Source organism: Salmo salar, chromosome 17 (genome assembly GCF_965601325.2).
Source record: "Salmo salar chromosome 17, fSalSal1, whole genome shotgun sequence".
NCBI classification, from domain to species: Eukaryota; Metazoa; Chordata; class Actinopteri; order Salmoniformes; family Salmonidae; genus Salmo; species Salmo salar.
The window spans coordinates 26,562,964-26,590,000 of record NC_138307.1 but is presented as its reverse complement, the minus strand read 5'-3'; the positions used below and the strand labels follow the sequence as shown (position 1 = coordinate 26,590,000).

Sequence of the window (27,037 nt, the reverse complement as noted above, 5' to 3'; positions counted from 1 at the left end):
AGACCAAGGGTTACGGCCAGGGCCCAGGGAAGTTAAAGTATGTAGTGGGGAGGGTGCTTCTACCACAAACTGGAGACCAAGGGTTACGGCCAGGGCCCAGGGAAGTTAAAGTATGTAGTGGGGAGGGTGCTTGTCATCAATATAATAGTGTAACATATTTGAATATTCATGTGTGAATACTGTAAAATGAAAGAATTAATACGTTATTGATCTAGCTAAATGCTTTGGTGTTCCAGCCAAATAAATAGAATCTGATTCTAGTTCTGTGGTCCACCAACTTACCCTCTATCCACGCCCTCCTGCCCTTACCAGTTCCCCCCTGTGTGTGTCTCTTCCTCCCCCAACCCCCAGGTTGATCATCCGTAGGGACCATCTCCTGGAGGATGCCTTCAACCAGGTCATGTGTTACTCCCGTAAAGACCTGCAGAGGAGCAAGCTCTATGTCAGCTTCCTGGGAGAGGAGGGGTGAGTCAGACAGACTGCCTGTCCTCTACTCTTCCAGAAGATGGGGGGAGAAATGATACTGGCTTCAATAGAATGAAACATTTGAGGAATATTTCAGTTAGAAATGCACTTTGTCTGCTCTATGACGTTATATTTCTATCTCCGCCGTTCCTTTGTGTTCCTGTGTGATAATGTGTCTTCCTGTATGTGTTGCAGCTTGGACTACAGCGGCCCGTCCAGAGAGTTTTTCTTCCTGGTGTCTAGAGAGCTGTTCAACCCGTACTACGGCCTGTTTGAGTACTCCGCCAACGACACCTACACCGTTCAGATCAGCCCCATGTCTGCCTTCGTAGACAACCATCACGAGTGGTGAGTGGACTGAAGACTGGGCCGGTTTGGGGTTGGAGTGGTCTGTGGTCTGTTGGCTGATAAGCAGGGTTGCGGTCAATTCAAATTGAAGTCAGTCAATTCTGGAAGCAAACTGAAATTCCTATTCAATAATTGAAAACATTTAATCTATTTTTAATTACTTTCAAGAAGCTTTTTGTCTCAAAGGTTTTTCCATTTTAGAATTTTAACTAATTAATTTCCTGAACTGTGTGACTTCAATTTGAATGGAGCCCAACCCTGGTGATAAGATGAATGGACATGGACTTAAAGGACGAGCCAAAACATATGTTGTGTATACTAGGACCTGGGTAATACCATCTGTTGTGTATACTAGGACCTGGGTAATACCATCTGTTGTCTATACTAGGACCTGTGTAATACCATATGTTGTGTATACTAGGACCTGGGTAATAACATCTGTTGTGTATACTAGGACCTGGGTAATAACATCTGTTGTCTATTCTAGGACCTGGGTAATAACATCTGTTGTGTATACTAGGACCTGGGTAATACCATATGTTGTGTATACTAGGACCTGGGTAATAACATCTGTTGTCTATACTAGGACCTGGGTAATAACATCTGTTGTGTATACTAGGACCTGGGTAATAACATATGTTGTGTATACTAGGACCTGGGTAATACCATATGTTGTGTATACTAGGACCTGGGTAATAACATCTGTTGTGTATACTAGGACCTGGGTAATAACATCTGTTGTGTATACTAGGACCTGGGTAATAACATCTGTTGTCTATACTAGGACCTGGGTAATACCATCTATTGTCTATACTAGGACCTGAGTAATACCATCTGTTGTGTATACTAGGACCTGGGTAATACCATCTGTTGTGTATACTAGTACCTCGGTAATACCATCTGTTGTGTATACTAGGACCTGGGTAATACCATCTGTTGTGTATACTAGGACCTGGGTAATAACATCTGTTGTGTATACTAGGACCTGGGTAATACCATATGTTGTCTATACTAGGACCTGGGTAATACCATCTGTTTTCTATACTAGGACCTGGGTAATACCATCTGTTGTGTATACTAGGACCTGGGTAATAACATCTGTTGTCTATACTAGGACCTGGGTAATAACATCTGTTGTGTATACTAGGACCTGGGTAATACCATCTGTTGTCTATACTAGGACCTGGGTAATAACATCTGTTGTCTATACTAGGACCTGGGTAATACCATCTGTTGTGTATACTAGGACCTGGGTAATACCATCTGTTGTGTATACTAGGACCTGGGTAATACCATCTGTTGTGTATACTAGGACCTGGGTAATAACATCTGTTGTGTATACTAGGACCTGGGTAATTACATCTGTTGTCTGTACTAGGACCTGGGTAATAACATCTGTTGTGTATACTAGGACCTGGGTAATAACATCTGTTGTGTATACTAGGACCTGGGTAATACCATCTGTTGTGTATACTAGGACCTGGGTAATACCATCTGTTGTATATACTAGGACCTGGGTAATAACATCTGTTGTCTATACTAGGACCTGGGTAATACCATCTGTTGTGTATACTAGTACCTGGGTAATAACATCTGTTGTCTATGCTAGGACCTGGGTAATAACATATGTTGTGTATACTAGGACCTGGGTAATAGCATCTGTTGTGTATACAAGGACCTGGGTAATACCATCTGTTGTGTATACTAGGACCTGGGTAATACGATCTGTTGTGTATACTAGGACCTGGGTAATAACATATGTTGTGTATACTAGGACCTGGGTAATACCATCTGTTGTGTATACTAGGACCTGGGTAATACCATCTGTTGTCTATACTAGGACCTGGGTAATACCATCTGTTGTGTATACTAGTACCTGGGTAATACCATCTGTTGTGTGTACTAGGACCTGGGTAATACCATCTGTTGTGTATACTAGGACCTGGGTAATAACATCTGTTTTGTATACTAGGACCTGGGTAATACCATATGTTGTCTATACTAGGACCTGGGTAATACCATCTGTTGTCTATACTAGGACCTGGGTAATACCATCTGTTGTGTATACTAGGACCTGGGTTATAACATCTGTTGTGTATACTAGGACCTGGGTAATAACATCTGTTGTGTATACTAGGACCTGGGTAATACCATCTGTTGTCTATACTAGGACCTGGGTAATACCATCTGTTGTGTATACTAGGACCTGGGTAATAACATCTGTTGTGTATACTAGGACCTGGGTAATTACATCTGTTGTCTGTACTAGGACCTGGGCAATAACATCTGTTGTGTATACTAGGACCTGGGTAATAACATCTGTTGTGTATACTAGGACCTGGGTAATACCATCTGTTGTGTATACTAGGACCTGGGTAATACCATCTGTTGTGTATACTAGGACCTGGGTAATACCATCTATTGTGTATACTAGGACCTGGGTAATAACATATGTTGTGTATACTAGGACCTGGGTAATACCATCTGTTGTGTATACTAGGACCTGGGTAGTAACATCTGTTGTGTATACTAGGACCTGGGTAATACCATCTGTTGTGTATACTAGGACCTGGGTAATAACATCTGTTGTGTATACTAGGACCTGGGTAATACCATATGTTGTCTATACTAGGACCTGGGTAATACCATCTGTTGTCTATACTAGGACCTGGGTAATACCATCTGTTGTGTATACTAGGACCTGGGTAATAACATCTGTTGTGTATACTAGGACCTGGGTAATAACATCTGTTGTGTATACTAGGACCTGGGTAATAACATCTGTTGTCTATTCTAGGACCTGGGTAATACCATCTGTTGTGTATACTAGGACCTGGGTAATACCATCTGTTGTGTATACTAAGACCTGGGTAATACCATCTGTTGTGTATACTAGGACCTGGGTAATAACATCTGTTGTGTATACTAGGACCTGGGTAATTACATCTGTTGTCTATACTAGAACCTGGGTAATAACATCTGTTGTGTATACTAGGACCTGGGTAATAACATATGTTGTCTATACTAGGACCTGGGTAATACCATCTGTTGTGTATACTAGGACCTGGGTAATAACATCTGTTGTCTATACTAGGACCTGAGTAATACCTTCTGTTGTGTATACTAGTACCTGGGTAATAACATCTGTTGTCTATACTAGGACCTGGGTAATAACATCTGTTGTGTATACTAGGACCTGGGTAATAACATCTGTTGTGTACACTAGGACCTGGGTAATACCATCTGTTGTGTATACTAGGACCTGGGTAATAACATATGTTGTGTATACTAGGACCTGGGTAATAACATATGTTGTGTATACTAGTACCTGGGTAATAACATCTGTTGTCTATACTAGGACCTGGGTAATAACATCTGTTGTGTACACTAGGACCTGGGTAATACCATCTGTTGTGTATACTAGGACCTGGGTAATACCATCTGTTGTGTATACTCGGACCTGGGTAATAACATATGTTGTGTATACTAGGACCTGGGTAATAACATATGTTGTGTATACTAGGACCTGGGTAATACCATCTGTTGTCTATACCAGGACCTGGGTAATACCATCTGTTGTCTTTACTAGGACCTGGGTAATACCATCTGTTTTCTATACTAGGACCTGGGTAGTAACATATGTTGTGTATACTAGGACCTGGGTAATAACATCTGTTGTCTATACTAGGACCTGGGTAATACCATCTGTTGTGTATACTAGGACCTGGGTAATACCATCTGTTGTCTATACTAGGACCTGGGTAATACCATCTGTTGTGTATACTAGGACCTGGGTAATACCATCTGTTGTGTATACTAGTACCTGGGTAATACCATCTGTTGTGTATACTAGGACCTGGGTAATACCATCTGTTGTGTATACTAGGACCTGGGTAATACCATCTGTTTTCTATACTAGGACCTGGGTAGTAACATATGTTGTGTATACTAGGACCTGGGTAATAACATCTGTTGTCTATACTAGGACCTGGGTAATACCATCTGTTGTGTATACTAGGACCTGGGTAATACCATCTGTTGTCTATACTAGGACCTGGGTAATACCATCTGTTGTGTATACTAGGACCTGGGTAATACCATCTGTTGTGTATACTAGTACCTGGGTAATACCATCTGTTGTGTATACTAGGACCTGGGTAATACCATCTGTTGTGTATACTAGGACCTGGGTAATAACATATGTTGTGTATACTAGGACCTGGGTAATACCATCTGTTGTGTATACTAGGACCTGGGTAATAACATCTGTTGTGTATACTAGGACCTGGGTAATAACATATGTTGTGTATACTATGACCTGGGTAATACCATCTGTTGTGTATACTAGGACCTGGGTAATACCATCTGTTGTGTATACTAGGACCTGGGTAATAACATATGTTGTGTATACTAGGACCTGGGTAATACCATATGTTGTGTATACTAGGACCTGGGTAATAACATCTGTTGTCTTTACTAGGACCTGGGTAATACCATCTGTTTTCTATACTAGGACCTGGGTAGTAACATATGTTGTGTATACTAGGACCTGGGTAATAACATCTGTTGTCTATACTAGGACCTGGGTAATACCATCTGTTGTGTATACTAGGACCTGGGTAATACCATCTGTTGTCTATACTAGGACCTGGGTAATACCATCTGTTGTGTATACTAGGACCTGGGTAATACCATCTGTTGTGTATACTAGTACCTGGGTAATACCATCTGTTGTGTATACTAGGACCTGGGTAATACCATCTGTTGTGTATACTAGGACCTGGGTAATACCATCTGTTTTCTATACTAGGACCTGGGTAGTAACATATGTTGTGTATACTAGGACCTGGGTAATAACATCTGTTGTCTATACTAGGCCCTGGGTAATACCATCTGTTGTGTATACTAGGACCTGGGTAATACCATCTGTTGTGTATACTAGGACCTGGGTAATACCATCTGTTGTGTATACTAGGACCTGGGTAATACCATCTGTTGTGTATACTAGGACCTGGGTAATACCATCTGTTGTGTATACTAGGACCTGGGTAATACCATATGTTGTGTATACTAGGACCTGGGTAATACCATATGTTGTGTATACTAGGACCTGGGTAATAACATCTGTTGTCTATACTAGGCCCTGGGTAATACCATCTGTTGTGTATACTAGGACCTGGGTAATACCATCTGTTGTGTATACTAGGACCTGGGTAATACCATCTGTTGTGTATACTAGGACCTGGGTAATACCATCTGTTGTGTATACTAGGACCTGGGTAATACCATCTGTTGTGTATACTAGGACCTGGGTAATACCATATGTTGTGTATACTAGGACCTGGGTAATAACATCTGTTGTCTATACTAGGACCTGGGTAATACCATCTGTTGTGTATACTAGGACCTGGGTAATAACATATGTTGTCTATACTAGGACCTGGGTAATAACATCTGTTGTGTATACTAGGACCTGGGTAATAACATATGTTGTGTATACTAGGACCTGGGTAATACCATCTGTTGTCTATACTAGGACCTGGGTAATAACATCTGTTGTCTATACTAGGCCCTAGGTAATAACATCTGTTGTGTATACTAGGACCTGGGTAATAACATCTGTTGTGTATACTAGGACCTGGGTAATAACATCTGTTGTGTATACTAGGACCTGGGTAATAACATATGTTGTCTATACTAGGACCTGGGTAATAACATCTGTTGTGTATACTAGGACCTGGGTAATAACATCTGTTGTCTATACTAGGACCTGGGTAATACCATCTGTTGTCTATACTAGGACCTGGGTAATAACATATGTTGTCTATACTAGGAACTGGGTAATACCATCTGTTGTGTATACTAGGACCTGGGTAATAACATCTGTTGTCTATACTAGGACCTGGGTAATAACATCTGTTGTGTATACTAGGACCTGGGTAATAACATCTGTTGTCTATACTAGGACCTGGGTAATACCATCTGTTGTGTATACTAGGACCTGGGTAATAAAATCAGTTGTGTATACTAGGACCTGGGTAATAACATCTGTTGTCTATACTAGGACCTGGGTAATAAAATCAGTTGTGTATACTAGGACCTGGGTAATAACATCTGTTGTCTATACTAGGACCTGGGTAATACCATCTGTTGTGTATACTAGGACCTGGGTAATAACATCTGTTGTCTATACTAGGACCTGGGTAATACCATCTGTTGTGTATACTAGGACCTGGGTAATTACATCTGTTGTCTGTACTAGGACCTGGGTAATAACATCTGTTGTGTATACTAGGACCTGGGTAATAACATCTGTTGTGTATACTAGGACCTGGGTAATACCATCTGTTGTGTATACTAGGACCTGGGTAATACCATCTGTTGTGTATACTAGGACCTGGGTAATAACATCTGTTGTCTATACTAGGACCTGGGTAATACCATCTGTTGTGTATACTAGTACCTGGGTAATAACATCTGTTGTCTATGCTAGGACCTGGGTAATAACATATGTTGTGTATACTAGGACCTGGGTAATAGCATCTGTTGTGTATACAAGGACCTGGGTAATAGGGTAATAACATCTGTTGTCTATACTAGGACCTGGGTAATAACATCTGTTGTGTATACTAGGACCTGGGTAATAACATCTGTTGTCTATACTAGGACCTGGGTAATACCATCTGTTGTGTATACTAGGACCTGGGTAATAACATCTGTTGTGTATACTAGGACCTGGGTAATAACATCTGTTGTGTATACTAGGACCTGGGTAATACATCTGTTGTCTATACTAGGACCTGGGTAATACCATCTGTTGTGTATACTAGGACCTGGGTAATACATCTGTTGTTATACTAGGACCTGGGTAATAACATATGTTGTGTATACTAGGACCTGGGTAATAACATCTGTTGTGTATACTAGGACCTGGGTAATACCATCTGTTGTGTATACTAGGACCTGGGTAATACCATCTGTTGTGTATACTAGGACCTGGGTAATACCATCTGTTGTGTATACTAGGACCTGGGTAATACCATCTATTGTGTATACTAGGACCTGGGTAATAACATCTGTTGTGTATACTAGGACCTGGGTAATACCATCTGTTGGCCATCTGTTGTGTATACTAGGACCTGGGTAATACATCTGTTGTGTATACTAGGACCTGGGTAATAACATCTGTTGTGTATACTAGGACCTGGGTAATACCATCTGTTGTGTATACTAGGACCTGGGTAATACCATCTGTTGTGTATACTAGGACCTGGGTAATAACATCTGTTGTGTATACTAGGACCTGGGTAATACCATATGTTGTGTATACTAGGACCTGGGTAATAACATCTGTTGTCTATCTGTTGTGTATACTAGGACCTGGGTAATTACATCTGTTGTCTGTACTAGGACCTGGGCAATAACATCTGTTGTGTATACTAGGACCTGGGTAATAACATCTGTTGTGTATACTAGGACCTGGGTAATACCATCTGTTGTGTATACTAGGACCTGGGTAATACCATCTGTTGTGTATACTAGGACCTGGGTAATACCATCTATTGTGTATACTAGGACCTGGGTAATATGTCTACTAGGACCTGGGCAATAACATCTGTTGTGTATACTAGGACCTGGGTAATACCATCTGTTGTGTATACTAGGACCTGGGTAATACCATCTGTTGTGTATACTAGGACCTGGGTAATACCATCTGTTGTGTATACTAGGACCTGGGTAATAACATCTGTTGTGTATACTAGGACCTGGGTAATAAGGACCTGGGTAATACCATCTGTTGTGTATACTAGGACCTGGGTAGTAACATCTGTTGTGTATACTAGGACCTGGGTAATACCATCTGTTGTGTATACTAGGACCTGGGTAATAACATCTGTTGTGTATACTAGGACCTGGGTAATACCATATGTTGTCTATACTAGGACCTGGGTAATACCATCTGTTGTCTATACTAGGACCTGGGTAATACCATCTGTTGTGTATACTAGGACCTGGGTAATAACATCTGTTGTGTATACTAGGACCTGGGTAATAACATCTGTTGTGTATACTAGGACCTGGGTAATAACATCTGTTGTCTATTCTAGGACCTGGGTAATACCATCTGTTGTGTATACTAGGACCTGGGTAATACCATCTGTTGTGTATACTAAGACCTGGGTAATACCATCTGTTGTGTATACTAGGACCTGGGTAATAACATCTGTTGTGTATACTAGGACCTGGGTAATTACATCTGTTGTCTATACTAGAACCTGGGTAATAACATCTGTTGTGTATACTAGGACCTGGGTAATAACATATGTTGTCTATACTAGGACCTGGGTAATACCATCTGTTGTGTATACTAGGACCTGGGTAATAACATCTGTTGTCTATACTAGGACCTGAGTAATACCTTCTGTTGTGTATACTAGTACCTGGGTAATAACATCTGTTGTCTATGCTAGGACCTGGGTAATAACATATGTTGTGTATACTAGGACCTGGGTAATAACATCTGTTGTGTACACTAGGACCTGGGTAATACCATCTGTTGTGTATACTAGGACCTGGGTAATACCATCTGTTGTGTATACTCGGACCTGGGTAATAACATATGTTGTGTATACTAGGACCTGGGTAATAACATATGTTGTGTATACTAGGACCTGGGTAATACCATCTGTTGTCTATACCAGGACCTGGGTAATACCATCTGTTGTCTTTACTAGGACCTGGGTAATACCATCTGTTTTCTATACTAGGACCTGGGTAGTAACATATGTTGTGTATACTAGGACCTGGGTAATAACATCTGTTGTCTATACTAGGACCTGGGTAATACCATCTGTTGTGTATACTAGGACCTGGGTAATACCATCTGTTGTCTATACTAGGACCTGGGTAATACCATCTGTTGTGTATACTAGGACCTGGGTAATACCATCTGTTGTGTATACTAGTACCTGGGTAATACCATCTGTTGTGTATACTAGGACCTGGGTAATACCATCTGTTGTGTATACTAGGACCTGGGTAATACCATCTGTTTTCTATACTAGGACCTGGGTAGTAACATATGTTGTGTATACTAGGACCTGGGTAATAACATCTGTTGTCTATACTAGGACCTGGGTAATACCATCTGTTGTGTATACTAGGACCTGGGTAATACCATCTGTTGTCTATACTAGGACCTGGGTAATACCATCTGTTGTGTATACTAGGACCTGGGTAATACCATCTGTTGTGTATACTAGTACCTGGGTAATACCATCTGTTGTGTATACTAGGACCTGGGTAATACCATCTGTTGTGTATACTAGGACCTGGGTAATAACATATGTTGTGTATACTAGGACCTGGGTAATACCATCTGTTGTGTATACTAGGACCTGGGTAATAACATCTGTTGTGTATACTAGGACCTGGGTAATAACATATGTTGTGTATACTATGACCTGGGTAATACCATCTGTTGTGTATACTAGGACCTGGGTAATACCATCTGTTGTGTATACTAGGACCTGGGTAATAACATATGTTGTGTATACTAGGACCTGGGTAATACCATATGTTGTGTATACTAGGACCTGGGTAATAACATCTGTTGTCTTTACTAGGACCTGGGTAATACCATCTGTTTTCTATACTAGGACCTGGGTAGTAACATATGTTGTGTATACTAGGACCTGGGTAATAACATCTGTTGTCTATACTAGGACCTGGGTAATACCATCTGTTGTGTATACTAGGACCTGGGTAATACCATCTGTTGTCTATACTAGGACCTGGGTAATACCATCTGTTGTGTATACTAGGACCTGGGTAATACCATCTGTTGTGTATACTAGTACCTGGGTAATACCATCTGTTGTGTATACTAGGACCTGGGTAATACCATCTGTTGTGTATACTAGGACCTGGGTAATACCATCTGTTTTCTATACTAGGACCTGGGTAGTAACATATGTTGTGTATACTAGGACCTGGGTAATAACATCTGTTGTCTATACTAGGCCCTGGGTAATACCATCTGTTGTGTATACTAGGACCTGGGTAATACCATCTGTTGTGTATACTAGGACCTGGGTAATACCATCTGTTGTGTATACTAGGACCTGGGTAATACCATCTGTTGTGTATACTAGGACCTGGGTAATACCATCTGTTGTGTATACTAGGACCTGGGTAATACCATATGTTGTGTATACTAGGACCTGGGTAATAACATCTGTTGTCTATACTAGGCCCTGGGTAATACCATCTGTTGTGTATACTAGGACCTGGGTAATACCATCTGTTGTGTATACTAGGACCTGGGTAATACCATCTGTTGTGTATACTAGGACCTGGGTAATACCATCTGTTGTGTATACTAGGACCTGGGTAATACCATCTGTTGTGTATACTAGGACCTGGGTAATACCATATGTTGTGTATACTAGGACCTGGGTATTAACATCTGTTGTCTATACTAGGACCTGGGTAATACCATCTGTTGTGTATACTAGGACCTGGGTAATAACATATGTTGTCTATACTAGGACCTGGGTAATACCATCTGTTGTGTATACTAGGACCTGGGTAATAACATCTGTTGTGTATACTAGGACCTGGGTAATACCATCTGTTGTGTATACTAGGACCTGGGTAATACCATCTGTTGTGTATACTAGGACCTGGGTAATACCATCTGTTGTGTATACTAGGACCTGGGTAATACCATCTGTTGTGTATACTAGGACCTGGGTAATTACATCTGTTGTCTGTACTAGGACCTGGGCAATAACATCTGTTGTGTATACTAGGACCTGGGTAATAACATCTGTTGTGTATACTAGGACCTGGGTAATACCATCTGTTGTGTATACTAGGACCTGGGTAATACCATCTGTTGTGTATACTAGGACCTGGGTAATACCATCTATTGTGTATACTAGGACCTGGGTAATAACATATGTTGTGTATACTAGGACCTGGGTAATACCATCTGTTGTGTATACTAGGACCTGGGTAGTAACATCTGTTGTGTATACTAGGACCTGGGTAATACCATCTGTTGTGTATACTAGGACCTGGGTAATAACATCTGTTGTGTATACTAGGACCTGGGTAATACCATATGTTGTCTATACTAGGACCTGGGTAATACCATCTGTTGTCTATACTAGGACCTGGGTAATACCATCTGTTGTGTATACTAGGACCTGGGTAATAACATCTGTTGTGTATACTAGGACCTGGGTAATAACATCTGTTGTGTATACTAGGACCTGGGTAATAACATCTGTTGTCTATTCTAGGACCTGGGTAATACCATCTGTTGTGTATACTAGGACCTGGGTAATACCATCTGTTGTGTATACTAAGACCTGGGTAATACCATCTGTTGTGTATACTAGGACCTGGGTAATAACATCTGTTGTGTATACTAGGACCTGGGTAATTACATCTGTTGTCTATACTAGAACCTGGGTAATAACATCTGTTGTGTATACTAGGACCTGGGTAATAACATATGTTGTCTATACTAGGACCTGGGTAATACCATCTGTTGTGTATACTAGGACCTGGGTAATAACATCTGTTGTCTATACTAGGACCTGAGTAATACCTTCTGTTGTGTATACTAGTACCTGGGTAATAACATCTGTTGTCTATGCTAGGACCTGGGTAATAACATATGTTGTGTATACTAGGACCTGGGTAATAACATCTGTTGTGTACACTAGGACCTGGGTAATACCATCTGTTGTGTATACTAGGACCTGGGTAATACCATCTGTTGTGTATACTCGGACCTGGGTAATAACATATGTTGTGTATACTAGGACCTGGGTAATAACATATGTTGTGTATACTAGGACCTGGGTAATACCATCTGTTGTCTATACCAGGACCTGGGTAATACCATCTGTTGTCTTTACTAGGACCTGGGTAATACCATCTGTTTTCTATACTAGGACCTGGGTAGTAACATATGTTGTGTATACTAGGACCTGGGTAATAACATCTGTTGTCTATACTAGGACCTGGGTAATACCATCTGTTGTGTATACTAGGACCTGGGTAATACCATCTGTTGTCTATACTAGGACCTGGGTAATACCATCTGTTGTGTATACTAGGACCTGGGTAATACCATCTGTTGTGTATACTAGTACCTGGGTAATACCATCTGTTGTGTATACTAGGACCTGGGTAATACCATCTGTTGTGTATACTAGGACCTGGGTAATACCATCTGTTTTCTATACTAGGACCTGGGTAGTAACATATGTTGTGTATACTAGGACCTGGGTAATAACATCTGTTGTCTATACTAGGACCTGGGTAATACCATCTGTTGTGTATACTAGGACCTGGGTAATACCATCTGTTGTCTATACTAGGACCTGGGTAATACCATCTGTTGTGTATACTAGGACCTGGGTAATACCATCTGTTGTGTATACTAGTACCTGGGTAATACCATCTGTTGTGTATACTAGGACCTGGGTAATACCATCTGTTGTGTATACTAGGACCTGGGTAATAACATATGTTGTGTATACTAGGACCTGGGTAATACCATCTGTTGTGTATACTAGGACCTGGGTAATAACATCTGTTGTGTATACTAGGACCTGGGTAATAACATATGTTGTGTATACTATGACCTGGGTAATACCATCTGTTGTGTATACTAGGACCTGGGTAATACCATCTGTTGTGTATACTAGGACCTGGGTAATAACATATGTTGTGTATACTAGGACCTGGGTAATACCATATGTTGTGTATACTAGGACCTGGGTAATAACATCTGTTGTCTTTACTAGGACCTGGGTAATACCATCTGTTTTCTATACTAGGACCTGGGTAGTAACATATGTTGTGTATACTAGGACCTGGGTAATAACATCTGTTGTCTATACTAGGACCTGGGTAATACCATCTGTTGTGTATACTAGGACCTGGGTAATACCATCTGTTGTCTATACTAGGACCTGGGTAATACCATCTGTTGTGTATACTAGGACCTGGGTAATACCATCTGTTGTGTATACTAGTACCTGGGTAATACCATCTGTTGTGTATACTAGGACCTGGGTAATACCATCTGTTGTGTATACTAGGACCTGGGTAATACCATCTGTTTTCTATACTAGGACCTGGGTAGTAACATATGTTGTGTATACTAGGACCTGGGTAATAACATCTGTTGTCTATACTAGGCCCTGGGTAATACCATCTGTTGTGTATACTAGGACCTGGGTAATACCATCTGTTGTGTATACTAGGACCTGGGTAATACCATCTGTTGTGTATACTAGGACCTGGGTAATACCATCTGTTGTGTATACTAGGACCTGGGTAATACCATCTGTTGTGTATACTAGGACCTGGGTAATACCATATGTTGTGTATACTAGGACCTGGGTAATAACATCTGTTGTCTATACTAGGCCCTGGGTAATACCATCTGTTGTGTATACTAGGACCTGGGTAATACCATCTGTTGTGTATACTAGGACCTGGGTAATACCATCTGTTGTGTATACTAGGACCTGGGTAATACCATCTGTTGTGTATACTAGGACCTGGGTAATACCATCTGTTGTGTATACTAGGACCTGGGTAATACCATATGTTGTGTATACTAGGACCTGGGTAATAACATCTGTTGTCTATACTAGGACCTGGGTAATACCATCTGTTGTGTATACTAGGACCTGGGTAATAACATATGTTGTCTATACTAGGACCTGGGTAATAACATCTGTTGTGTATACTAGGACCTGGGTAATAACATATGTTGTGTATACTAGGACCTGGGTAATACCATCTGTTGTCTATACTAGGACCTGGGTAATAACATCTGTTGTCTATACTAGGACCTGGGTAATAACATCTGTTGTGTATACTAGGACCTGGGTAATAACATCTGTTGTGTATACTAGGACCTGGGTAATAACATCTGTTGTGTATACTAGGACCTGGGTAATAACATATGTTGTCTATACTAGGACCTGGGTAATAACATCTGTTGTGTATACTAGGACCTGGGTAATAACATCTGTTGTCTATACTAGGACCTGGGTAATACCATCTGTTGTCTATACTAGGACCTGGGTAATAACATATGTTGTCTATACTAGGAACTGGGTAATACCATCTGTTGTCTATACTAGGACCTGGGTAATAACATATGTTGTCTATACTAGGAACTGGGTAATACCATCTGTTGTGTATACTAGGACCTGGGTAATAACATCTGTTGTCTATACTAGGACCTGGGTAATAACATCTGTTGTGTATACTAGGACCTGGGTAATAACATCTGTTGTCTATACTAGGACCTGGGTAATACCATCTGTTGTGTATACTAGGACCTGGGTAATAAAATCAGTTGTGTATACTAGGACCTGGGTAATAACATCTGTTGTCTATACTAGGACCTGGGTAATACCATCTGTTGTGTATACTAGGACCTGGGTAATAACATCTGTTGTCTATACTAGGACCTGGGTAATACCATCTGTTGTGTATACTAGGACCTGGGTAATTACATCTGTTGTCTGTACTAGGACCTGGGTAATAACATCTGTTGTGTATACTAGGACCTGGGTAATACCATCTGTTGTGTATACTAGGACCTGGGTAATACCATCTGTTGTATATACTAGGACCTGGGTAATAACATCTGTTGTCTATACTAGGACCTGGGTAATACCATCTGTTGTGTATACTAGTACCTGGGTAATAACATCTGTTGTCTATGCTAGGACCTGGGTAATAACATATGTTGTGTATACTAGGACCTGGGTAATAGCATCTGTTGTGTATACAAGGACCTGGGTAATACCATCTGTTGTGTATACTAGGACCTGGGTAATACGATCTGTTGTGTATACTAGGACCTGGGTAATAACATATGTTGTGTATACTAGGACCTGGGTAATACCATCTGTTGTGTATACTAGGACCTGGGTAATACCATCTGTTGTCTATACTAGGACCTGGGTAATACCATCTGTTGTGTATACTAGTACCTGGGTAATACCATCTGTTGTGTGTACTAGGACCTGGGTAATACCATCTGTTGTGTATACTAGGACCTGGGTAATAACATCTGTTTTGTATACTAGGACCTGGGTAATACCATATGTTGTCTATACTAGGACCTGGGTAATACCATCTGTTGTCTATACTAGGACCTGGGTAATACCATCTGTTGTGTATACTAGGACCTGGGTTATAACATCTGTTGTGTATACTAGGACCTGGGTAATAACATCTGTTGTGTATACTAGGACCTGGGTAATACCATCTGTTGTCTATACTAGGACCTGGGTAATACCATCTGTTGTGTATACTAGGACCTGGGTAATAACATCTGTTGTGTATACTAGGACCTGGGTAATTACATCTGTTGTCTGTACTAGGACCTGGGCAATAACATCTGTTGTGTATACTAGGACCTGGGTAATAACATCTGTTGTGTATACTAGGACCTGGGTAATACCATCTGTTGTGTATACTAGGACCTGGGTAATACCATCTGTTGTGTATACTAGGACCTGGGTAATACCATCTATTGTGTATACTAGGACCTGGGTAATAACATATGTTGTGTATACTAGGACCTGGGTAATACCATCTGTTGTGTATACTAGGACCTGGGTAGTAACATCTGTTGTGTATACTAGGACCTGGGTAATACCATCTGTTGTGTATACTAGGACCTGGGTAATAACATCTGTTGTGTATACTAGGACCTGGGTAATACCATATGTTGTCTATACTAGGACCTGGGTAATACCATCTGTTGTCTATACTAGGACCTGGGTAATACCATCTGTTGTGTATACTAGGACCTGGGTAATAACATCTGTTGTGTATACTAGGACCTGGGTAATAACATCTGTTGTGTATACTAGGACCTGGGTAATAACATCTGTTGTCTATTCTAGGACCTGGGTAATACCATCTGTTGTGTATACTAGGACCTGGGTAATACCATCTGTTGTGTATACTAAGACCTGGGTAATACCATCTGTTGTGTATACTAGGACCTGGGTAATAACATCTGTTGTGTATACTAGGACCTGGGTAATTACATCTGTTGTCTATACTAGAACCTGGGTAATAACATCTGTTGTGTATACTAGGACCTGGGTAATAACATATGTTGTCTATACTAGGACCTGGGTAATACCATCTGTTGTGTATACTAGGACCTGGGTAATAACATCTGTTGTCTATACTAGGACCTGAGTAATACCTTCTGTTGTGTATACTAGTACCTGGGTAATAACATCTGTTGTCTATGCTAGGACCTGGGTAATAACATATGTTGTGTATACTAGGACCTGGGTAATAACATCTGTTGTGTACACTAGGACCTGGGTAATACCATCTGTTGTGTATACTAGGACCTGGGTAATACCATCTGTTGTGTATACTCGGACCTGGGTAATAACATATGTTGTGTATACTAGGACCTGGGTAATAACATATGTTGTGTATACTAGGACCTGGGTAATACCATCTGTTGTCTATACCAGGACCTGGGTAATACCATCTGTTGTCTTTACTAGGACCTGGGTAATACCATCTGTTTTCTATACTAGGACCTGGGTAGTAACATATGTTGTGTATACTAGGACCTGGGTAATAACATCTGTTGTCTATACTAGGACCTGGGTAATACCATCTGTTGTGTATACTAGGACCTGGGTAATACCATCTGTTGTCTATACTAGGACCTGGGTAATACCATCTGTTGTGTATACTAGGACCTGGGTAATACCATCTGTTGTGTATACTAGTACCTGGGTAATACCATCTGTTGTGTATACTAGGACCTGGGTAATACCATCTGTTGTGTATACTAGGACCTGGGTAATACCATCTGTTTTCTATACTAGGACCTGGGTAGTAACATATGTTGTGTATACTAGGACCTGGGTAATAACATCTGTTGTCTATACTAGGACCTGGGTAATACCATCTGTTGTGTATACTAGGACCTGGGTAATACCATCTGTTGTCTATACTAGGACCTGGGTAATACCATCTGTTGTGTATACTAGGACCTGGGTAATACCATCTGTTGTGTATACTAGTACCTGGGTAATACCATCTGTTGTGTATACTAGGACCTGGGTAATACCATCTGTTGTGTATACTAGGACCTGGGTAATAACATATGTTGTGTATACTAGGACCTGGGTAATACCATCTGTTGTGTATACTAGGACCTGGGTAATAACATCTGTTGTGTATACTAGGACCTGGGTAATAACATATGTTGTGTATACTATGACCTGGGTAATACCATCTGTTGTGTATACTAGGACCTGGGTAATACCATCTGTTGTGTATACTAGGACCTGGGTAATAACATATGTTGTGTATACTAGGACCTGGGTAATACCATATGTTGTGTATACTAGGACCTGGGTAATAACATCTGTTGTCTTTACTAGGACCTGGGTAATACCATCTGTTTTCTATACTAGGACCTGGGTAGTAACATATGTTGTGTATACTAGGACCTGGGTAATAACATCTGTTGTCTATACTAGGACCTGGGTAATACCATCTGTTGTGTATACTAGGACCTGGGTAATACCATCTGTTGTCTATACTAGGACCTGGGTAATACCATCTGTTGTGTATACTAGGACCTGGGTAATACCATCTGTTGTGTATACTAGTACCTGGGTAATACCATCTGTTGTGTATACTAGGACCTGGGTAATACCATCTGTTGTGTATACTAGGACCTGGGTAATACCATCTGTTTTCTATACTAGGACCTGGGTAGTAACATATGTTGTGTATACTAGGACCTGGGTAATAACATCTGTTGTCTATACTAGGCCCTGGGTAATACCATCTGTTGTGTATACTAGGACCTGGGTAATACCATCTGTTGTGTATACTAGGACCTGGGTAATACCATCTGTTGTGTATACTAGGACCTGGGTAATACCATCTGTTGTGTATACTAGGACCTGGGTAATACCATCTGTTGTGTATACTAGGACCTGGGTAATACCATATGTTGTGTATACTAGGACCTGGGTAATAACATCTGTTGTCTATACTAGGCCCTGGGTAATACCATCTGTTGTGTATACTAGGACCTGGGTAATACCATCTGTTGTGTATACTAGGACCTGGGTAATACCATCTGTTGTGTATACTAGGACCTGGGTAATACCATCTGTTGTGTATACTAGGACCTGAGTAATACCATCTGTTGTGTATACTAGGACCTGGGTAATAACATATGTTGTCTATACTAGGACCTGGGTAATAACATCTGTTGTGTATACTAGGACCTGGGTAATAACATATGTTGTGTATACTAGGACCTGGGTAATACCATCTGTTGTCTATACTAGGACCTGGGTAATAACATCTGTTGTCTATACTAGGACCTGGGTAATAACATCTGTTGTGTATACTAGGACCTGGGTAATAACATCTGTTGTGTATACTAGGACCTGGGTAATAACATCTGTTGTGTATACTAGGACCTGGGTAATAACATATGTTGTCTATACTAGGACCTGGGTAATAACATCTGTTGTGTATACTAGGACCTGGGTAATAACATCTGTTGTCTATACTAGGACCTGGGTAATACCATCTGTTGTCTATACTAGGACCTGGGTAATAACATATGTTGTCTATACTAGGAACTGGGTAATACCATCTGTTGTGTATACTAGGACCTGGGTAATAACATCTGTTGTCTATACTAGGACCTGGGTAATAACATCTGTTGTGTATACTAGGACCTGGGTAATAACATCTGTTGTCTATACTAGGACCTGGGTAATACCATCTGTTGTGTATACTAGGACCTGGGTAATAAAATCAGTTGTGTATACTAGGACCTGGGTAATAACATCTGTTGTCTATACTAGGACCTGGGTAATACCATCTGTTGTGTATACTAGGACCTGGGTAATAACATCTGTTGTCTATACTAGGACCTGGGTAATAACACCTGTTGTGTATACTAGGACCTGGGTAATACCATCTGTTGTGTATACTAGGACCTGGGTAATAACATCTGTTGTCTATACTAGGACATCGGTAATACCATCTGTTGTGTATACTAGTACCTGGGTAATAACATCTGTTGTCTATGCTAGGACCTGGGTAATTACATATGTTGTGTATACTAGGACCTGGGTAATAACATATGTTGTGTATACTAGGACCTGGGTAATACCATCTGTTGTGTATACTAGGACCTGGGTAATACCATCTGTTGTGTATACTCGGACCTGGGTAATAACATATGTTGTGTATACTAGGACCTGGGTAATAACATATGTTGTGTGTACTAGGACCTGGGTAATACCATCTGTTGTGTATACTAGGACCTGGGTAATAACATCTGCTGTGTATACTAGGGCCTGGGTAATACCATATGTTGTCTATACTAGGACCTGGGTAATACCATCTGTTGTCTATACTAGGACCTGGGTAATACCATCTGTTGTGTATACTAGGACCTGGGTAATAACATCTGTTGTGTATACTAGGACCTGGGTAATAACATCTGTTGTGTATACTAGGACCTGGGTAATAACATCTGTTGTCTATACTAGGACCTGGGTAATAACATCTGTTGTGTATACTAGGACCTGGGTAATAACATCTGTTGTGTATACTAGGACCTGGGTAATACCATCTGTTGTGTATACTAGGACCTGGATAATAACATATGTTGTGTATACTAGGACCTGGGTAATACCATCTGTTGTCTATACTAGGACCTGGGTAATACCATCTGTTGTGTATACTAGGACCTGGGTAATACCATCTGTTGTCTATACTAGTACCTGGGTAATACCGTCTGTTGTGTATACTAGGACCTGGGTAATACCATCTGTTGTGTATACTAGGACCTGGGTAATAACATCTGTTGTCTATACTAGGACCTGGGTAATAACATCTGTTGTCTATACTAGGACCTGGGTAATACCATCGGTTGTCTATACTAGGACCTGGGTAATACCATCTGTTGTCTATACTAGGACCTGGGTAATACCATCTGTTGTGTATACTAGGACCTCTGTAATAACATCTGTTGTCTATACTAGGACCTGGGTAATAACATCTGTTGTGTATACTAGGACCTGGGTAATACCATATGTTGTGTATACTAGGACCTGGGTAATAACATATGTTGTCTATACTAGGACCTGGGTAATAACATCTGTTGTGTATACTAGGACCTGGGTAATAACATATGTTGTGTATACTAGGACCTGGGTAATACCATCTGTTGTGTATACTAGGACCTGGGTAATACCATCTGTTGTCTATACTAGGACCTGGGTAATACCATCTGTTGTCTATACTAGGACCTGGGTAATACCATCTGTTGTGTATACTAGGACCTGGGTAATACCATCTGTTGTGTATACTAGTACCTGGCTAATACCATCTGTTGTGTATACTAGGACCTGGGTAATACCATCTATTGTGTATACTAGGACCTGGGTAATAACATCTGTTGTGTATACTAGGACCTGGGTAATAACATCTGTTGTGTATACTAGGACCTGGGTAATAACATCTGTTGTGTATACTAGGACCTGGGTAATAACATCTGTTGTCTATACTAGGACCTGGGTAATACCATCTGTTGTGTATACTAGGGCCTGGGTAATAACATCAGTTGTGTATTTTAGGACCTGGGTAATAACAGCTGTTGTCTATACTAGGACCTGGGTAATAACATCTATTGTCTATACTAGGACGTGGGTAATAACATCTGTTGTCTATACTAGGACCTTGGTAATACCATCTGTTGTCTATACTAGGACCTGGGTAATACCATCTGTTGTGTATACTAGAGCCTGGGTAATAACATCAGTTGTGTATTTTAGGACCTGGGTAATAACAGCTGTTGTCTATACTAGGACCTGGGTAATAACATCTATTGTCTATACTAGGACGTGGGTAATAACATCTGTTGTCTATACTAGGACCTGGGTAATACCATCTGTTGTCTATACTAGGACCTGGGTAATACCATCTGTTGTGTATACTAGGACCTGGGTAATAACATATGTTGTCTATACTAGGACCTGGGTAATACCATCTGTTGTGTATACTAGGACCTGGGTAATAACATCTGTTGTCTATACTAGGACCTGGGTAATAACATCTGTTGTGTATACTAGGACCTGGGTAATAACATCTGTTGTCTATACTAGGACCTGGGTAATACCATCTGTTGTGTATACTAGGACCTGGGTAATAACATCAGTTGTGTATTTTAGGACCTGGGTAATAACAGCTGTTGTCTATACTAGGACCTGGGTAATAACATCTGTTGTCTATACTAGGACCTGGGTAATAACATATGTTGTGTATACTAGGACCTGGGTAATACCATCTGTTGTCTATACTAGGACCTGGGTAATAACATATGTTGTGTATACTAGGACCTGGGTAATACCATCTGTTGTGTATACTAGGACCTGGGTAATAACATCTGTTGTCTATACTAGGACCTGGGTAATAACATCTGTTGTGTATACTAGGACCTGGGTAATACCATCTGTTGTGTATACTAGGACCTGGGTAATACCATCTGTTGTGTATACTAGGACCTGGGTAATAATATCTGTTGTCTATACTAGGACCTGAGTAATACCTTCTGTTGTGTATACTAGTACCTGGGTAATAACATCTGTTGTCTATGCTAGGACCTGGGTAATAACATATGTTGTGTATACTAGGACCTGGGTAATAACATATGTTGTGTATACTAGGACCTGGGTAATAACATATGTTGTGTATACTAGGACCTGGGTAATACCATCTGTTGTCTATACCAGGACCTGGGTAATACCATCTGTTGTCTTTACTAGGACCTGGGTAATACCATCTGTTTTCTATACTAGGACCTGGGTAGTAACATATGTTGTGTATACTAGGACCTGGGTAATAACATCTGTTGTCTATACTAGGACCTGGGTAATACCATCTGTTGTGTATACTAGGACCTGGGTAATACCATCTGTTGTCTATACTAGGACCTGGGTAATACCATCTGTTGTGTATACTAGGACCTGGGTAATACCATCTGTTGTGTATACTAGTACCTGGGTAATACCATCTGTTGTGTATACTAGGACCTGGGTAATACCATCTGTTGTGTATACTAGGACCTGGGTAATAACATATGTTGTGTATACTAGGACCTGGGTAATACCATCTGTTGTGTATACTAGGACCTGGGTAATAACATCTGTTGTGTATACTAGGACCTGGGTAATAACATCTGTTGTGTATACTAGGACCTGGGTAATACCATCTGTTGTGTATACTAGGACCTGGGTAATAACATCTGTTGTGTATACTAGGACCTGGGTAATAACATCTGTTGTGTATACTAGGACCTGGGTAATAACATCTGTTGTGTATACTAGGACCTGGGTAATACCATCTGTTGTGTATACTAGGACCTGGGTAATACCATCTGTTGTGTATACTAGGACCTGGGTAATAACATCAGTTGTGTATTTTAGGACCTGGGTAATAACAGCTGTTGTCTATACTAGGACCTGGGTAATAACATATGTTGTGTATACTAGGACCTGGGTAATACCATATGTTGTGTATACTAGGACCTGGGTAATACCATCTGTTGTCTATACTAGGACCTGGGTAATAACATATGTTGTGTATACTAGGACCTGGGTAATACCATCTGTTGTGTATACTAGGACCTGGGTAATAACATCTGTTGTCTATACTAGGACCTGGGTAATAACATCTGTTGTGTATACTAGGACCTGGGTAATACCATCTGTTGTGTATACTAGGACCTGGGTAATAACATCTGTTGTCTATACTAGGACCTGGGTAATAACATCTGTTGTGTATACTAGGACCTGGGTAATACCATCTGTTGTGTATACTAGGGCCTGGGTAATAACATCAGTTGTGTATTTTAGGACCTGGGTAATAACAGCTGTTGTCTATACTAGGACCTGGGTAATAACATCTATTGTCTATACTAGGACGTGGGTAATAAAATCTGTTGTCTATACTAGGACCTTGGTAATACCATCTGTTGTCTATACTAGGACCTGGGTAATACCATCTGTTGTGTATACTAGAACCTGGGTAATAACATCAGTTGTGTATTTTAGGACCTGGGTAATAACAGCTGTTGTCTATACTAGGACCTGGGTAATAACATCTATTGTCTATACTAGGACGTGGGTAATAACATCTGTTGTCTATACTAGGACCTGGGTAATACCATCTGTTGTCTATACTAGGACCTGGGTAATACCATCTGTTGTGTATACTAGGACCTGGGTAATAACATATGTTGTCTATACTAGGACCTGGGTAATACCATCTGTTGTGTATACTAGGACCTGGGTAATAACATCTGTTGTCTATACTAGGACCTGGGTAATAACATCTGTTGTGTATACTAGGACCTGGGTAATAACATCTGTTGTCTATACTAGGACCTGGGTAATACCATCTGTTGTGTATACTAGGACCTGGGTAATAACATCAGTTGTGTATTTTAGGACCTGGGTAATAACAGCTGTTGTCTATACTAGGACCTGGGTAATAACATCTGTTGTCTATACTAGGACCTGGGTAATAACATATGTTGTGTATACTAGGACCTGGGTAATACCATCTGTTGTCTATACTAGGACCTGGGTAATAACATATGTTGTGTATACTAGGACCTGGGTAATACCATCTGTTGTGTATACTAGGACCTGGGTAATAACATCTGTTGTCTATACTAGGACCTGGGTAATAACATCTGTTGTGTATACTAGGACCTGGGTAATACCATCTGTTGTGTATACTAGGACCTGGGTAATACCATCTGTTGTGTATACTAGGACCTGGGTAATAAAATCTGTTGTCTATACTAGGACCTGAGTAATACCTTCTGTTGTGTATACTAGTACCTGGGTAATAACATCTGTTGTCTATGCTAGGACCTGGGTAATAACATATGTTGTGTATACTAGGACCTGGGTAATAACATCTGTTGTGTATACTAGGACCTGGGTAATACCATCTGTTGTGTATACTAGGACCTGGGTAATACCATCTGTTGTGTATACTCGGACCTGGGTAATAACATATGTTGTGTATACTAGGACCTGGGTAATAACATATGTTGTGTATACTAGGACCTGGGTAATACCATCTGTTGTCTATACCAGGACCTGGGTAATACCATCTGTTGTCTTTACTAGGACCTGGGTAATACCATCTGTTTTCTATACTAGGACCTGGGTAGTAACATATGTTGTGTATACTAGGACCTGGGTAATAACATCTGTTGTCTATACTAGGACCTGGGTAATACCATCTGTTGTGTATACTAGGACCTGGGTAATACCATCTGTTGTCTATACTAGGACCTGGGTAATACCATCTGTTGTGTATACTAGGACCTGGGTAATACCATCTGTTGTGTATACTAGTACCTGGGTAATACCATCTGTTGTGTATACTAGGACCTGGGTAATACCATCTGTTGTGTATACTAGGACCTGGGTAATAACATATGTTGTGTATACTAGGACCTGGGTAATACCATCTGTTGTGTATACTAGGACCTGGGTAATAACATCTGTTGTGTATACTAGGACCTGGGTAATAACATATGTTGTGTATACTAGGACCTGGGTAATACCATCTGTTGTGTATACTAGGACCTGGGTAATACCATCTGTTGTGTATACTAGGACCTGGGTAATACCATCTGTTGTGTATACTAGGACCTGTGTAATAACATCTGTTGTCTATACTAGGACCTGGGTAATACCATCTGTTGTCTATACTAGGACCTGGGTAATACCATCTGTTGTGTATACTAGGACCTGGGTAATACCATCTGTTGTGTATACTAGGACCTGGGTAATACCATCTGTTGTGTATACTAGGACCTGGGTAATACCATCTGTTGTGTATACTAGGACCTGGGTAATACCATCTGTTGTGTATACTAGGACCTGGGTAATACCATATGTTGTGTATACTAGGACCTGGGTAATAACATCTGTTGTCTATACTAGGACCTGGGTAATACCATCTGTTGTGTATACTAGGACCTGGGTAATAACATATGTTGTCTATACTAGGACCTGGGTAATAACATCTGTTGTGTATACTAGGACCTGGGTAATAACATATGTTGTGTATACTAGGACCTGGGTAATACCATCTGTTGTCTATACTAGGACCTGGGTAATAACATCTGTTGTCTATACTAGGACCTGGGTAATAACATCTGTTGTGTATACTAGGACCTGGGTAATAACATCTGTTGTGTATACTAGGACCTGGGTAATAACATCTGTTGTGTATACTAGGACCTGGGTAATAACATATGTTGTCTATACTAGGACCTGGGTAATAACATCTGTTGTGTATACTAGGACCTGGGTAATAACATCTGTTGTCTATACTAGGACCTGGGTAATACCATCTGTTGTCTATACTAGGACCTGGGTAATAACATCTGTTGTGTATACTAGGACCTGGGTAATAACATCTGTTGTGTATACTAGGACCTGGGTAATAACATCTGTTGTGTATACTAGGACCTGGGTAATAACATATGTTGTCTATACTAGGACCTGGGTAATAACATCTGTTGTGTATACTAGGACCTGGGTAATACCATCTGTTGTCTATACTAGGACCTGGGTAATACCATCTGTTGTGTATACTAGTACCTGGGTAATAACATCTGTTGTCTATGCTAGGACCTGGGTAATAACATCTGTTGTGTATGCTAGGACCTGGGTAATAACATATGTTGTGTATACTAGGACCTGGGTAATACCATCTGTTGTGTATACTAGGACCTGGGTAATACCATCTGTTGTGTATACTCGGACCTGGGTAATAACATATGTTGTGTATACTAGGACCTGGGTAATAACATATGTTGTGTGTACTAGGACCTGGGTAATACCATCTGTTGTGTATACTAGGACCTGGGTAATAACATCTGTTGTGTATACTAGGGCCTGGGTAATACAATATGTTGTCTATACTAGGACCTGGGTAATACCATCTGTTGTCTATACTAGGACCTGGGTAATACCATCTGTTGTGTATACTAGGACCTGGGTAATAACATCTGTTGTGTATACTAGGACCTGGGTAATAACATCTGTTGTGTATACTA

At 40.6% G+C, this 27,037-nt stretch overlaps 1 protein-coding gene across 3 annotated transcripts in view; it reads left to right on the top strand.

Moving 5' to 3' along the window:
* The window catches only part of LOC106595449 (E3 ubiquitin-protein ligase HECW2), a 156,495-nt gene that overhangs the window by 109,733 nt on the left and 19,725 nt on the right, over window positions 1-27,037 (top strand). For all 3 annotated transcript variants that reach the window (XM_082963710.1, XM_082963708.1, XM_082963709.1), the window contains exons 23-24: window positions 352-465; window positions 661-813. In XM_082963710.1, coding sequence (XP_082819836.1) covers window positions 352-465; window positions 661-813 — 267 coding nt within the window. The remainder of the gene's footprint in view (window positions 1-351; window positions 466-660; window positions 814-27,037) is intronic.